The following is a 15,738-nucleotide window of genomic DNA, read 5'->3' on the forward strand; positions in this document are numbered from 1 at the left end:
GATAGATAAACAAAAAGACCTGTATAATTATAACAAAGACTTGACTCAAACAGTTTAAATCAACACACTAATTTCACAAAATATAACACAATCACTACTGCTAGCAATTAACATTTAGCAGAGAAAGGAAAACAAAGTACCTTAATCTAGCTGTGATGTTAAAGTTAACTGATCAAGAACGAAACATTACAAAAGTTCATCAGCTGGCACTTAAGCACAGCTCCCAGAAAGTATAAATAGAAAGCAGCCGATGAGAAGACAGACGACTGTAAGAATGAAACTCTCTCCAAAGAGTTTAAATTGCAGCAAGTGGCGAAGTTAGTTCGCAGAAAAACAGACATGAGAAAGTTTACTTCTCACAAGATAAAAAACTGACGTGGTTAGAAAGTCATCTTACAATTGGTGCCAATCATTTGACGTTTTCAGACCTACCCCCAACCCACACTCTCATGAGAGTCCTTCATTTGGGACAATGGGGGAGGGGGGGAAATGAGAGAAAGAACTCATTTTAAGGCAATTTGAGTCTATGCCCCTGTTAAGAAGTGTTCCGCAATGGCTGTCTCGGACAATTACAGCCTCTCAAAGTACCAGATTTTTTTTTTTTTTTTTCAAAAACTGCTCCACTCCAACAGAATTGTGCAATATAGACCTATTTACCTTACCAACCCTTCCCCCCGAGAATACTTCAGCAGAATGAACAAGCATAACTACTCGATCTCAGCTTTTAAATCGCGATAAATTAGCTGCCACATACTCTAACAAATTTAACAAATTCGTGCCCAGCCCCTCCCCCGAGTCAGCTCAAAGGTGTTTGTTAAGGCATCTCTCGACGATCTCCTGCCAAGTGCCTTTTTTGTTACGGAGATGGTGAAAGAGAGTCAGAGACGCACAGAAAGGGGTCCTTATTAACAGCAGATTAAATATAATACCGATAACCCATGTCTGCGAAAAGTTTTCGGGTTTTTTTTTTAGTCCATTCGTTAATTAAAGGAGTCCAACTGCAGGCTTATCGCGGTCTTTTTCAAGTTGCCACGGGCTTTCTTAAAATTTCTCTCTCATATTTCAAGCATAAAAGGAGCAGGCAGACCTATTTATAGAAGGGTCCCTGCTTTGTAAACAGATTAAAATCGGGCCTCACTGCTGCCGAAACGTACTCCTGTACTTCCCCGTCCGAAATGGGGCTCTGATTCACGGTCCCCCGTGGTCCATAAGGCCACAGCGGGAAACCCGGAGATCTCTCCCATGGGCTACAGAAGACCCTCTCATCCTCCCTCCTCAAACCCATCTGCCGAAACCAGCCAGAACGGATACGCCGGGCACCGTGCCCCGCCAACGCGGGGACCGACCGGCCACCGGGCAGCCCAAGCCCCTCGGGAGGAAGAGCACTCGGAGGGGCAACCCCCGCCCCACTGCCCGGGCCCGGAGAGAAGGGGTGCCGCCACCTTTCGCTCCCCTAAGGCGAGGAGAAAAGATGAAAAAATAAGGCGCTGGGCAGACCCGGCCACCCCCCTACTCTCCCCCACAGCACCCCCTGACCAGGGAAGCGCCCTGAGGACGTCTCCGCCGCCCTGCTTACAGCGGATGAAGCCCCCAACTCCACCTGCCCTCAGGCGAACTGCCGACACTCCTGCCCGAAGCCCTACGCGCCGAGTACATCCCGCGGAGCTGGTACCTTTGAGGGCTGGCGCCTCCCGGCCCCAGCAATGCTGCAGGCTGTGGCAACACGGGCGACTCCAGCTGCTACCGCAGCTCGGCGACTTCCACACTCGAAAATGGCGCCCAAACGGCGAACTCGAACCGAAATTCGTTAGAAAAGCGCGGGGCATGCTGGGAAGGGAGGAGGCCGGGCTCCCGCGGGTTTGAAAGGAGGAAAAAAGCCCCGCTCTCCCGCCATCTTGTTTTCCGTTACTGCGCGGATGGGCTGGGCGGGATGAGAAAGTAAAACAAACCCCGTTCGCCGCGGGGAGCGGCTCGTTTCTTGTGGGGAACAGAGCAGGGAGACTCGCGGCCGAAGGTGACAGCGGCCCTGCTCACCCCACGTGCAAAGGGTTTAATTTTAGAAGTAGGTCAGTGGGCGGCGCCTGGTTGCTCGGCAACTGGCGGTGAGGTGGTGGGGCAGAGCAGCGGCGTGGCGGTGCTGCTACTGAAATAAGTTTAAAAAAGTTAACTAATAATAAGAAAAATAGTTGAAAATTATGGGGACGCGGCGGGTTCAAAGCCTTATGAATTAACGGGCGGCGCGGACAACACCCAGCCCTGTCACCTGGTCGGGAAGGGCCCGTGAGGTGGCGGTGGGAGGAAGAGGAAGTCTCGCGGGAAGTAGCCATAGAGACGGAGCCGCTTGGCTGCGGGGGGAGCGGGTAGTCGCCGCCTTGGCCTGGGCGCTCTTGTGGCGTCGCGGGACGGAGAAGAAGGCGGGATTAGCTCGAAAGTCGCTAGGGCTTGGGAGCCGGTTGCTACCTCAGCGGTCCTTGCCGCTCTGTGCTCTCCCTCTCGCTGCCGGCGCAGGTAAAGACGGGCTGGGGGAGCGGCGGTGGGCCCCCTCCCATTGCCGTCGGGGGAGGCTGGCGGTCGGCAGGTCTGACTCACTGCCGCAGTGGGCGAGAGGGTCCGGAGCCGTGACCCCCTCTGGGCGTGGGAAGAGGGCTGGGCTGGGCAGAGAGAAGAGATTGCTCTAGGCTGCGAGGTAAGGGCGGGGGAGTCCCGACCCCTGACTCCGGACGGCCCTGAGGGAACGGACCCTGGTTCTCCCCTGAAGAAAGAGCGGGGTTAGCAGATTAGCCGTTTGAGAAGATGGAAACTTTGAGGGAGAAGGGGATGCCGGCACGGCCGGGGAGCAGGCTTTGCCGTCTGTGTGGTGTCAAGGGGCTGTGCCTTGGGTGTGGGGACGCAGATGAGGCTGGAGGACTTGCGGTTCCCTCACAGCCGCCCCGTAGGCAGCAAACTCTTGCTCCGCCAACCGCCCGCCATCTCTCTCTACTCCGGAGGGGAAACAGCTGAGAGGAGGAAGGCGGCGTGGGGCTATCGTCTGCGACCGGGGGACCGCCGGACTGTGAGGCTGGGAGAAGCCGAGCCAGGCGCACAGTGTCAGAGTAACTCCTCGTTATGGCTCCATCTGTTTTAAAACTGCCAGCGAATGCCTTCAGCTAACCTGCTGATGAACTTGTGGCAGAGTTGTATGTAGTACGCTCTAAGAGGGGTTATGATGAATGTAGCTGTGATGACAGCGGGTGAGCTGTGCGCCTTAAGGGTGACTGTTTGGCCCTTCAGGTTAACAGTGTTGAAGCCGTTTTCAAAAATTGTAATAAAGTTTTGCTCTTGTCTTTGAAAGGAAAATACTTACCTCAGCGGCTGTATATCGGCACAAGAGAACTTAAGTGTTTCAACCTCTAACGTTTTAGCAATAAGTTCCTAGCATCACTTGGACTTTATCTAATATGTTTATACTAAGCAATCAGATAAATATACAGTTAGGTATTGTACAAACAGAATTCCCTTTAAACTCAGGCGTGGTTTGATGCTTATTTTTTCACAGTACTAATGTAATACTCAATTTTGGTGTATCTTCCTTTTTATTTTTGGCTACATATATATATGTTTGCTTTATTTTATTGCAGTTATATTTACATCTCTTTTAGCGCTCTACAACTGAAATGCGACTGAAGATTTCACTTTTAAAGGAACCAAAACATATCCTTTGTCTCAGAACAAACCATAGAACAGCATGTTAATTCTGAATAGACTTTTCCAGAAAGGATTTCTTTATCATAGGTGTAATAGTACAATATTTGTAAAGTGCAAATGGCTTTATATTTTGTTCTTTTCTTCACCTTGCCATTCAGTGCAGCCTTTAAAGGCAGCATTTAAAGAGCTGTTGAACACTCTTAAAGTAATACCTTCCCTTGAGAAACTATCAGTGTTTTGCTAGAAATTTTCAAGATTTTCTTTACCTTCTTTTTTTGTAGTGATAAGTTAAAATATTTCCCAGACAGGAATAGTGATATATCTGCTTCCTTGTAATAGGCATGCATGTAGCAGATGTAAACAAAATTATAATTTTCCTGCTAATAAATCAGATGTGTCAACTATATATGATGTGATGTTAACAAACTGACACATTTGAATTACAGTTGGATGTTTTGCACATTCATTGTGCACTAACACCATTCTAGAGTTATAACCCAACATTTCAGCTGTGTTTCAATAAGTATGCATCGTAATAAGAATTATATTTTACATTATAGTTAGCTTCATTTTTGCTGAGTGTCTAGCAGCTCTTTTCTTGACACCAAAGAACAAAGAAAGAATGAAGAATCATATTTTAAATATCAAACATTCCATGTAATCTTATCAAAATAACTTTCCAGTACCGTTCCGTCAGTTGTGTATAGCCTACATGAGTTATTTTATAAATTTATTTTTAATAATAAAAATATTCAGATTTCCTTAATAAAATTAAACATAAAGAATTAGTGAGCTGTGTGGGATGGACTACAGCTGACGAGCTATATTCCTGCAGTGATGATCACCAAATAATGAAATGGAACCTTTTAACCCGTGAGACTACTCGGTTAGTGAAACTTCCGGATGACATTTATCCCATAGATCTTCACTGGTTTCCCAGAAGCATAGGTGGGAAGAAGCAGTCCCATGCTGAGAGCTTTGTTCTAACAAGCTCTGATGGTAAGTCAATTTAAAATATTTATAATTTCATACCATTTTGTTCTTATGTCACTCAAATACATGCAAAGTTATTTGCAGTTAAATAATTTGCAATAAAGCAACCTCAAACACCTATGCACCAGTTCTACTGGTGTAAAACTAATAACTGCTTTGATTTTAATGCATTTTATTACTGTAATTTTCTCCAGTACAGCCTTATCAAACATACCTCTGTCAGCAGATAAGTCATTTTTAATGTAACATCAATTTCTATCATCTTTTTTTCAATTTCACAAACCAGTAGCTTTAAATATGTCTGTACTGCATGTCTACATAGATACCAGAGCAGTTGTGGTTAGGAAGACTTATGACCAAGTGACTGAACTGGCTTAACCATGATGTTTAATATCAATGTAGGCAATTTCTTGGACATATTTCAAGAGCAAGAGTCTTGAATATCCCTCCAAAGCATCTAGTTATGACTGTTGTCAGTAATACAGTAAGACCAGTACATATGCCCACTGTACTAGCAGATGTGTATATATATGTGTAGATTTAGTATGCTGCTATTTGTTCAATATACTAGTGTACTAATACTGAACTAGGTAATCCAGTATAGAAGCTGCTGTATTCCAGTGTATGGATATGGTTTTGTGGAAGGGAGTTGGGACAAGAAGGTTTAATGATTGTTTGGGTTTTTTTCTTCCTCCCCAAAGAGACTAGGAATTGATTTTACTCAAATTGCATATTGTTAAATTTTTATTCCTGCATGGAAGCAGATATATTCCTGTCCCCAGTTAAGTGAAGAAATCTTAATAACTGGTTTTATTACTGGTTTATATTAATTATGAAGCAGTCCAAGTCCATACTGTTATGGTCAGAGTTCATCTCCTTAGTACTGTAATGGTGATTATGTTCCATGCCATCAGGAATTTTCTGTGCATGTTTTCCCTTTTGTTTTTTGGGTTCCCCCCCCCCCCCCCCCCCCCCCTTAACAACAAAAAAAAAACCTGCCACATTTGGAGCCTCCTCTTCTTCATCTCATTCTTTATTTAAACAAAATATGAAAAATAATGTTAACAATAAATTTTCCTAATGCCCCCCACCTTTTTATTCCTGTTACAAAGAATTTACAATGTGGAAACGCTGTAGTTCAGATGAACCTTTCTTCCTGAAACTACCAAATCTACCAATTTGATCCTTTATGAAATCTCCTGGTTTACATTGACCTTGTTATAAAAATTGCATTGGGTTAAAAGCTCTGCTAAGGAACAAATCCCTGATGTAGCCTTGGAGTGCTTGATTGACAGTCCACTTGCAAGAACTTGCTGATGGGCTTAGTGTGTTAGTTTGTGAATGATTGCTGATACTTTTCATGCGTAACATCCAAGATCTTGGGGTACAGGGGACTTGGAAGAGCTTCATGACTTGCTTGCAGAAGTTGGACAGTCTTTACGCTGATCCTAATTTTTTATACCTTTGGTTTATTGGGTTGATAATGCTATTGGAGGTTTCAGAGTAAGTCAGTTAAATTGTCTGGAGCTAATTATGTGCTACAGAACATAAAACATACTAAACATAGTTTATGCTCTTTTTGTCAGGGGTCAAAGATGTTGGTGTTTGAGTGATACTTCTATAGAAATGGTAGTGATGGGAGTTTTGGTGAACTTAAAGCAATATGTTGCTCTAAATCTCTGCCAGCTCTTTCAGGCTGATCAGGTCATGGTCAATTGTTGTAGAGTGTTTCCATCAGGATAATAATGGCCATCTGCCTGTGACTGGTTGATAGCTTTCCCAGGGACCTATTGATAGTTTTAATGGAATTAGTGGAGAATTTCCAGCTAACTTTTGCCCATGTTTTGGCCAGAATCTTGAATTTGTGGGTCTAGTATGGTTTGTGGGTTTGTTTTTTTTTTTTTTGTTAAGGGGAACTAAATGGAAGCTCTTGGCTAGCTTCAGAGTGAGCTTGATGGGGACCAGAAGGTTTGTTACTGAGCAGTAGCAGTCTCTAGCTGATGCATCCGGCATTGTTTTCCATATGGATGGAGAGAGTTATTTCAATATATTGAAAGTTACATTTCAACTTTTAACAGAGAGTTATATTTAAATATGTATGTATATATTGAAAAAGGTAAAAGAAGTTCATTCCTTGCAGGAAATTTTTGAGATTTCTCTAACTTTTGGCAATACTTGCACTTAAAAATTAGGAGAGTTCAGTTCACTGAGTGGAGGCCAAGAATTCTTCAAGATATTTATTACTTTCCAAGGAATAAATGAATTGAACTTACAAAACAAAAGCAGGAGATCTTTTGGTCAATGTCTGAAAGTTGGCTCCCTGTTGTTTCTTAGGTAGGGAGGGAACCAAGTAAAGTAATTTTTGCAATACTTGGTGCTGAACTTTACTATGCATTTTAGGCATCTGGGTGTAATGAAGTATTGCTTTTAGAGCTTTTAAGGTGGAAGTGGAAGCTTTTGTGAAAGCTGAAAGGATGATTCATTTGCATCAGTTAATATTTGCATGCATTATAGTATTATGCTGTGGGATGGGGGCAGAATTTGCCTAAAAAAAGATAATCTTCAGAAAGTCAGTCAAGGATCAAGATTAACTGAGCTGATTTCTACAGAATTTGTATACTTTTCCCTTCAATGATAAACATGGGGCAGAAGGATTTTGGTAGGTCAACTGGTGCTCTTAATTCCTTGCTTTTTTCCTCCTTTTTCAGTTTTCACATTTGTATTTCTAATATCCTGGTGCTGTAAAGTTCTAAATTGTATGTGCAAATAGCGAGCAAAAGAGCAACTGTAGTGAGTCAGGTCTTCTGTTAATTTATTCTGTCAGTTTTCTAGTGTTATCAAAATAGTATGCTAGCATTTAATGTTCTGCTTGAATAATGCTTTGACGGTTGAGTGAGGAAAAATGTATGGGCTACTACTACATTAATGAAGAAAAAAACTTAAAATTCTGCTGGGTGACCTTTTTTAATATCACTAAAATATGTAAGGAAAATAAATCATATTCACAAATGTATTTAGAGAGGTTGAAAGTTGATTTTTTTTTCAGATGCATTCAAAAATTAGCACATTGCAGGAGCTGCATATTTGGAAGTACTTTAGTCTAGATGTGAACCCAGTGCAAATTAGGTAAGATACCAGTTCCTAAGTGTAATGTCAGGTATGAATGCTTACTGGTAAATGGATTAAGTGAAACTGCAACAGAGAGCTACAGTTTAGGAATAAAGATTCATGAATAGATAGGCCCGGAATCTTTTCCAGGATGTATTAAGAACTTTGCAATTAAGTAGTAGCAGTTGGATTACTTTAAGTGACATGAGTCTGTGGCAGAGATTTAAAGTTCTTGGAGTTTAGCTTGATGTTTGGAGGGGTTTTTTTGCCATTCAAGACTTTAGTTTCACATGACCAACAAATTCTAAACTAGTGCCTTAGTGCTGATCTGAGTTTTCCTCAGTAAGACTTTTGTGTTCATTTGCTTATAACTTCTAACAAACTGTTTTTGTCTAACCTAAACTTACCATCCTAGGATTCTAGCTAATGCTGAAGTACTTCATAAAGATTTTAGCTACAAGACATAGTGAGAGGAAGGTCAGGAAAAATGCTGTCTCCTCTTAACAGTAAAAAAAAAACAACATAAATACAGAATGAGAAAAAAATTCTGTGAAACTTGTAAGTGACCATGTAGTTACTTCTCTGTTAGAATTGATCTGCACTTGAGAGTCTGTCAATTCTGTCATTGTCCAGCTTTTGTAGATCAGCTTAATTCAGCTTGATTAATTCCACTTTCTTTTAGTGCAACTGTTTCTTGATTGGATGCAGCATAAACTGTTTTGGCTAACTTTGCCAAATTTATTGCAGTGGCTGTTTTGAGGCTTTGGGGGTGGGTTCTTTTTGTTGTTTTTTTTTTTCTTTTTGGTTGGTTGGTTTTTTGGTGGTTTTTTGTTTGTTTGTTTTGGAGTTTTGTTTATTTTTGTTTTTACAAATGTAGGCCCTTCAAGTTGTGGTGTTCTCATTACATCTGTAAGGCTTATCATCTGAATGGTGTAGCTGGGGATAGGTATTGTCTGATAAAAGTCTGCAATCCACTAGCATCCCCTTTCCCAAGTTAACACATTCTTTAGTTCTTCAAGCCAGTCTGATGATCGGTGGTTAGATAATTTTGTATCAGTTCAGTGAGTTGAATTTGTATTCAGCCCTTGCATTACTTCCGGACATCTGGAGCCTTTACTGCTATTCCTGTCCTTAATTTTGACACTGCTGTTTTACTAGCATAGTGCAGTCTGAAGCAGACGTGAGTTTTGCTGGATGTATTACTGTTAAACCCAAACACTTCATGTTGTTACAGTGCAGTAGGTGCTCAGTGGTACAAAGATAACATGGGATATTGCAGAAGAAAGATGGGATGTCATTTTTGGTTAAGTGAACAGACTAAATACCCATTTGTTTATATGTTTTTAGAGTGTAAATTTAAACAAAGCTGGATGAAGAAACTTTTTTCCTTAAAGTTCTGTTCCCTAAGAAAATGAGGCTTCCATGACAGGTGTCGTAGGGGCACTGGATGACAAGTAATCAGTAACTTTGATGCTTCTTGGGGGGTTTTGTGGAGTGAGGCAGTGATGTGATGGAAAAATGCCTACTTGAGGGAGCAGCTGTGGCAGGGGATGCATGCAGAAAAACATTTCACGCAGGGAGGGGTTGTTATGCTTGCCCTCACTGAAGGGAAACATTCAGTGTGGTGCCTTCGTAGGTAGTAGGGAGGCCAGCAGCAAAAGTTGATTTGGTTTGCATTTACTGATGGAATGAGTTATTTTTTGCCTTAACTAGTTCACAGATCACAAAACCCAAGTCATGTCTTACACAAGCTAGTATCTTCTCTCTTGTAGCGACTTTTTACATAGTTAGCTGTTGTTAGAACTAAGGGATAAGCTCTTTGCATTGATGGGTAAATTCATCCTGAATATTTGGTTTCTGGAAAACTGTTTTGAGATGTATTTGCAAAAAAAAAAAAGAAAATTGTTGAGTTTTTTTGTTTGAGTTTGTTTATTTATTTTTTTTTTCCCTGGGTTTTGCTTGGTGGGTTTTTTTTCAGTGAAATCAAAATACGGACCAGTGCTAACCTAATTTGTCAAAGCATAAATTGAGATAAAAATGTAATGTAGAAAATTCCCAAGTTTTTATCTCCTAGTATAACTTAGCACTTTCAGTAAAGGGAATTTATCTCATACAGATTTTTGGTTTTTTTTTTTTTGTTGTTTTTTTTTTTTGCATATGCAAGTGAATTATTGCATTGTAAAAGTGCATGAACAAGTTTTGTTACTTAATTGCTATTTTTTTAAAAACCTTACTTTTAAATTTATGTCTAACTATTACTTACATAGTATGCCTTATGTGTCAAACCTGCAGTTTTCCTGCAACAGCTAATTCATCTCTGTGATAAGGATTTCTGGAAACTTGCTGAATCCAATGGGAAAGGAGTATAATGTCTTTACAGGGTTGCATTAATTCCTGGTTGAACTCCAGATGTTTGTGAAATTAGAGCAAATGTAAATTTAGTCCTCTGGGGTTTTCTTTTGAATTGCATCTCTTGTGGGATATTGTTCTTTTGCTTCCTACTTACATTGATCCTGTTGCTGCTTTTTTTACAAAAATAAAGAATGTGGTCAGCTTCCAACTATTTATTAAGCACAAATTGTAAGTGAATAGACCTATCTTTTCAACATTTTGTTATTGATAATTTTACATTAGGTCAGCATTTAAGAGCTTATGAAAAGTAATGACCAAAACATACATGTTTTATATTCTGTATTTGAATAGTCTGCTATCTCCCACTTGAAATTCCTCCAAAACTGGAGAGTCACTTCGAGATTAAGGACACCTTCTGGCTTCAGTGTTTAATAAGTAAAAAAAAACCAAAAAAACACCAAAAAAAAAACCCCACCCAAAAAACCAAACAGTATTTTACAAATCTGAGATGTAAAGAAAGATTAAGTCGACTCATTTCTGTTTACTCCAGGCATACAGCTAAAATTTTCCCTTTCTTTAATTGTTTATAAGGCAATAAATTCTAATTTGAATGCGTCTACTCTCATTCTGCCTCAATGTTAAGTTGAAGGCAGAGAAATCCACTGAGAAGTTGGTTTTGGAGCGACATCTATGTGTGAATGTAATGAAAAAAGCAGTATCTAATGAGTCACCTAATTTGGCTGTCATCAGTTGTAAATCCATACATTGGAAAAGCAAAGATGATATCCATGAAAACTTGATTTGGCCCTGTGCTGCCTAAGTACTATGATACAGTTTTTAAATGCATGATCACATTTTTTCCAGATGAATTCTATGTTAGTACCTTAGGTGGACCAGCTTTTATATGAGACTCTATTCTTTCCTGCTAGGCTACAGTTCACTATTTGAAAGATGCCTTGTGAAAGAAGTAAAGAGTTTGTGGAGTGATAAAGGATGCAAAAGATTGGTAAATGATTTGAATGTTTCCCTGTATAACAGGAGTTGATATCCTGTACTCTGTGACATGGCCCATTGTTTTCCTGATAATGTGACCTAACTGAAGTATTCAGTTGCTTGCCAACTGTCTGTTCTTTCATTTTAATTTTTTTCTCTTATGTGTTGGGGGGTTTGCTTACAGAAGTATTTGAGGTCTCACGGGTTACCCCTAGGTCAGTGAAAGCTGTTGTGTCAATATATAAAATGCTGTAGAATTCTTTGTATCCTTAAAATAGTAATTCTGAATGTTTCAGATTGGGTACTGAAAGGTGATGTACACGTTTGAGTTAGATTCTGTATGTAAGCTCACGATTTGCGAAGCTCTTCTTTTCAAGGGAAATTAGTGAACTGTTTATAATGGCTATGAAGCGCTCAGCCACATAATGATGAATACTGCAGGTGGTGGCATGACAATATTCATAGTCCTATGATCAGATTAGGTGTAAGTATTCCACAATGAAAAATATCTTGGCTATAGATTGAATACATACGCTATGTATCGAAAAGACAAGTGATCAGAAAATCAAACATCTTTTTCAATGTATTATTTTAAAAGCAGAAAAGGATGTTTTGACAATTTAATTAGAGAAAAGAGCATTTAATGTGAATCCAGTTACTGCTTATGCATAAAAAATAAGCATCTCAGATCTGAGAGATGTTCTATAAAATTACTGATGTGTTAATTATATAAAATATATTTTATGATTATAACACAGTGCATTACATGAAGAATACCAGTACTGAAATTTTAGGAAAATAAAATTTAACTCAATGAGCAAGAACTGGCCTTAGTGTTAGTTCTGTGAATTTATTGAAAACGGGATTAAAGAGCAGTTCAGAGTGTTCCGATACATATGAATATAAGTGATAAAAGCAAAAATCTGTACTTGTTTATGATATCTAAATAGTCTGTTCAAATTAAACAATTTAACATTTAAATGTTAAAAATTTATACAGACCATTCTTTTTCTTCAGTGTTAAAAATCTTTTGCTTAGAAATCTTGTGTTGGCCAAGGTTTGTGATGATTGTGCCTTTTTGTTTATGTACTTAAAAGTAAAATGAAGACGGTGTGATTGCATTAATTTGAATAATAGTATGGAAAGCCCTGATACATGCTTTATGGTTATTTTAAGGAATTAGTTTTCTTTGGCTTTAGTCTGCCTTTGTTTTTATGTTTTTTTCTTGTTATTGGGGTTGGTTGTTCTGTTGTTGTTTGGTTTGGGTTTGTTTTTAAATTGAAATGCAAAATAAAACATGGCAAATCAGAACACAATAAAAGTTGTTTCAAACTTCTGGTAGTGCAGGCAACCTAAATTTTGCCCTCTTGGCTACTGCGTTTTGAATGCGCCTTTAGTGTGGTGATGTCATGTGGTTTTACTGTCTATGCAGTTCAGTTAACTCTGTTACCACCTCTGTACATACTGGTCTTGGTAATGTCAGGCCTTACTGAAATAGTCAGGTATTTAGTTTCCAGTTCTGGCTCATCAGGTATGGCCTGCTTTATAATTCATATTCGCAAGCAGGATGTTATTAATGGAAAAATTACTCCATCTTAAGTGATGGGGCATTTGCACACAGTGTAAGATATCTGTGTACTGTTCAGCTCAGAGTTCTGGTCAGGCTGGTAATTGCTTGTAGTGGCTCACTGTCTGGCAGATTAGACAATTCTAAATTAATTTTGGGTTTAAAATAGTTAATTTGAATCATGAAACTGTTCTGTATGTTCTGCCACATGTTTCCAAGTCCTCTGTTGTCTGCTCTTTGGTCCAGTTTAAATTTGATCTTCCTGGATTTAAGCAACATCCCTCACTGGGAAAGAAAGACTTCCTCATGCTTCTGTTGAAATCATTAATAGCTTTGGTTTTGGCTTCTGTGAATTTCCATAACAGCTCCATAATGCAAGCAGTAATACTCGTCAGAGCAACGCACTCCCTGATGGTCAGATTGTTCTAGCTTTTCATTAACCTTTTGGTGTTGAGTAATTTTTCAGATCTTAAAAAAACAACAAAAAAAAAAGGGGGGGGGGGGGGGGGGGGGGGGGGGGGGGTGGACGACCCAAAAAAACAAACAAAAAACCCACCCAGCACCACCCAAAAAGCCCCCACCAAAAACCACACAAGGACTGTCCTTGGCTGCAGTGTATACACCTCTGTTTGTTAGCTTTCAGTGAAATAACACCAGGCAGTTATGTCCCCAGAGACAAATACAAACTTCAGAAAGACAGAAGAACAGGCAAAACAAAGATTATACATAAAGGAAAAAAAACAAACAAACAAAAAAAAAAAACCACAATAAAAAACCCCACCAAAATATCCCTATACAAGGTTGTAGCTAGTTTACACGTAGTTCTTCTGCAAGACCTCATTTGTTTGGGCTAATCATAGCTGTGAACAATATAATTGCTTCTTTTGTTGTTTTTTGTTTTGTTTTGATTTTGTTGTTGTTAGTTTCTTGTCTTGTTTTATGTGTGTATTTTTAACAGAAGATTAACACCATTACAGCCATAGAGTCACAAAATTAGATAATACTATTTCTATCTTGAACTTTTGTTTAGGGAAGTTCCACTTGATTTCCAAGTTAGGAAGAATAGAGAAGAGCATAGACGCACACTGTGGAGCTGTACTTGCAGGAAGATGGAATTACGAAGGAACAGCACTGGTTACAGGTAAGCATTTTCAAAGTGCTGAAGTGTTTTGAAAACTAAAATCACAGAAGAGCTCTTTCAAAAGAAAGCCTTTTGTTTGGTTTTTTTTTTTATAGATACATGAAATTTACATGCTGTGAAGAAATATGAGGGCACAAAAGTACACTATTAAACAAAAATTATGAAAATGCTATTGATCAACTGTAGAATGCAAGTACTTTATTCAATGGGATAAAGGAAATAGAATGTTTTTGAAAAATAATTTAACCCTTGACAGGTATTTAGAAGATGCAGTCCTTAATTTCATGGTTTATGTTGTATTTATATTCAGTTTGAATGAATAAAACAGTCTAGCTTGAAATTCTTTTGAGGAGGGGGAAATGGAAACACAAAATCAACAATATAGATGAAGTTAGCTATAGTAAGTTACTATGTCTTCATGACCACTGGGATTATTATCACCGTGTTTAATAGAAGTTAATTTTACTCTAACTGATTAATTCTGCTTTAGAGTAATGCTTTAATTAACAGAATTAATATTTTAATGAAAAGATCTAGTAAAAAACATTCATCTTATTTAGTGCTTCTACTTATTAGATGTTATCCTATTTACTTGAAAGTAAATGTTTGATATATCGGAGTGCTTAGATGTTTCATGGATGTTCTGTACTTCATAAAGGTGAATATTTGATTATTTTTTTCTATCTGTTATAAAAATATCTCTGCATATGACACCTGGGTATTTCTAAGCTAGTAAAGTTTACCAAGGCCTTGTGAGCATCTTGAAGGTTCCCGTGTTTCTCTTTCTTAGTCATTAGGAGTGATGTAGATCCAGCTGTAGTCTTAACTCTCAGCTCTTATCAAGGCTGGGAGAGTGATCTCCCAGTGTCTGCATCTCTACACATCTTTCTGTCCCAAATCTTTTGGTATTTAGCTGCCTTTTGCATTTTTGTCAAAAACTTCTATCTTGAAGTTAAAGGATAGCTAATTGAATTTCTTATGATAGACATCTCCTTTATGGGATTTCTGTTGGTGTCAGAATTCCCTGCAGCCTCCTGTTGATCTAGCACAGCTGATTTCTTTGGACAAATTCCAAGTCAGTCCAGAAGTACTGAAGATAATTTTGGGTCTGTTTGTTTCCAGACTCAGTCTGACTCTAAAATGCTGCTTCAAGGAGCTCTGCCTGGCATGTGCCTCTGAAATCCCAGAGGGATAGAAATATTGTTCTCTCTAAAGACAGATTATTTATTTATTTCTTTAAAGACTGCATGACACTTATGGGGAATATGGGAATTCATCACCATATCCAAACAGTTTACTCTGAGATGATCAACTACTCTTGTACTGCAACTATACTTCGAGGAAGAGTGAATCATTGATGATACCATATCAGCTAAAATATTCTTTATGGCTGTATTTTAACAGTATCAAATATGCACAAATAAGGGGTTTTTGTTATATGGTTTTTGTGTTTGTTTGTTTGTTTTTTTGGGGGGGGGGTGTGTTTAATTTTTCAACACTTTTTAAACATTTAAAAGCTACATCAGTCAGATATAAAAACCTGAAACTTGGTAAGTAAATTACCCTTGAATGGAAGAATGACATTAAGTGCCGAGGTGTGTCTTCTGTCTCATTATTTGAATCTGCAAGGCCTAAATGAAGACCCAGAGCCGTATGTTTCAAATATGATAGCACACTAGGAAATCTGTATTCTCAATGGATAAATAACTAAGCTGCATAGTGTATATGGACTTAATCTCTAATAAGTAAACTGAGCTTCTTGGAAATGTGCAATTATGTTATAAAACTTAAGCTTTCCAAATGGAGCCTTCAGTTATCTTCAGTTTCACCATTCATCAACTGTGAAGCCTCCAGCTTAATACGTAAAATCTGTTCCTACACTCTTCTGTCTCCTCAGAGA

General features: G+C 39.0%; 2 protein-coding genes across 2 annotated transcripts in view; one reads left to right on the top strand and one right to left on the bottom strand.

Annotated features, from left to right (window-relative positions):
* SMC4 (structural maintenance of chromosomes 4) overlaps positions 1-795 on the bottom strand; it is a 38,194-nt gene extending 37,399 nt beyond the window's left edge. Inside the window, exon 1 of the mRNA XM_057421800.1 lies at positions 141-795. The gene's annotated coding sequence lies outside the window, so the exon portion shown is untranslated. The remainder of the gene's footprint in view (positions 1-140) is intronic.
* Positions 796-3,650: 2,855 nt separating this feature from the next.
* The window catches only part of IFT80 (intraflagellar transport 80), a 52,955-nt gene continuing 40,867 nt past the window's right edge, over positions 3,651-15,738 (top strand). The window contains exons 1-3 of the mRNA XM_057421802.1: positions 3,651-3,686; positions 4,458-4,683; positions 13,728-13,838. Coding sequence (XP_057277785.1) covers positions 3,654-3,686; positions 4,458-4,683; positions 13,728-13,838 — 370 coding nt within the window. The 5' untranslated portion in view covers positions 3,651-3,653. The remainder of the gene's footprint in view (positions 3,687-4,457; positions 4,684-13,727; positions 13,839-15,738) is intronic.

Source organism: Pezoporus wallicus, unplaced genomic scaffold (genome assembly GCF_028554395.1).
Source record: "Pezoporus wallicus isolate ANWC-B61680 ecotype Strahan unplaced genomic scaffold, APGP_CSIRO_Pwel_v1 scaffold_7402, whole genome shotgun sequence".
NCBI classification, from domain to species: domain Eukaryota; kingdom Metazoa; phylum Chordata; class Aves; order Psittaciformes; family Psittacidae; genus Pezoporus; species Pezoporus wallicus.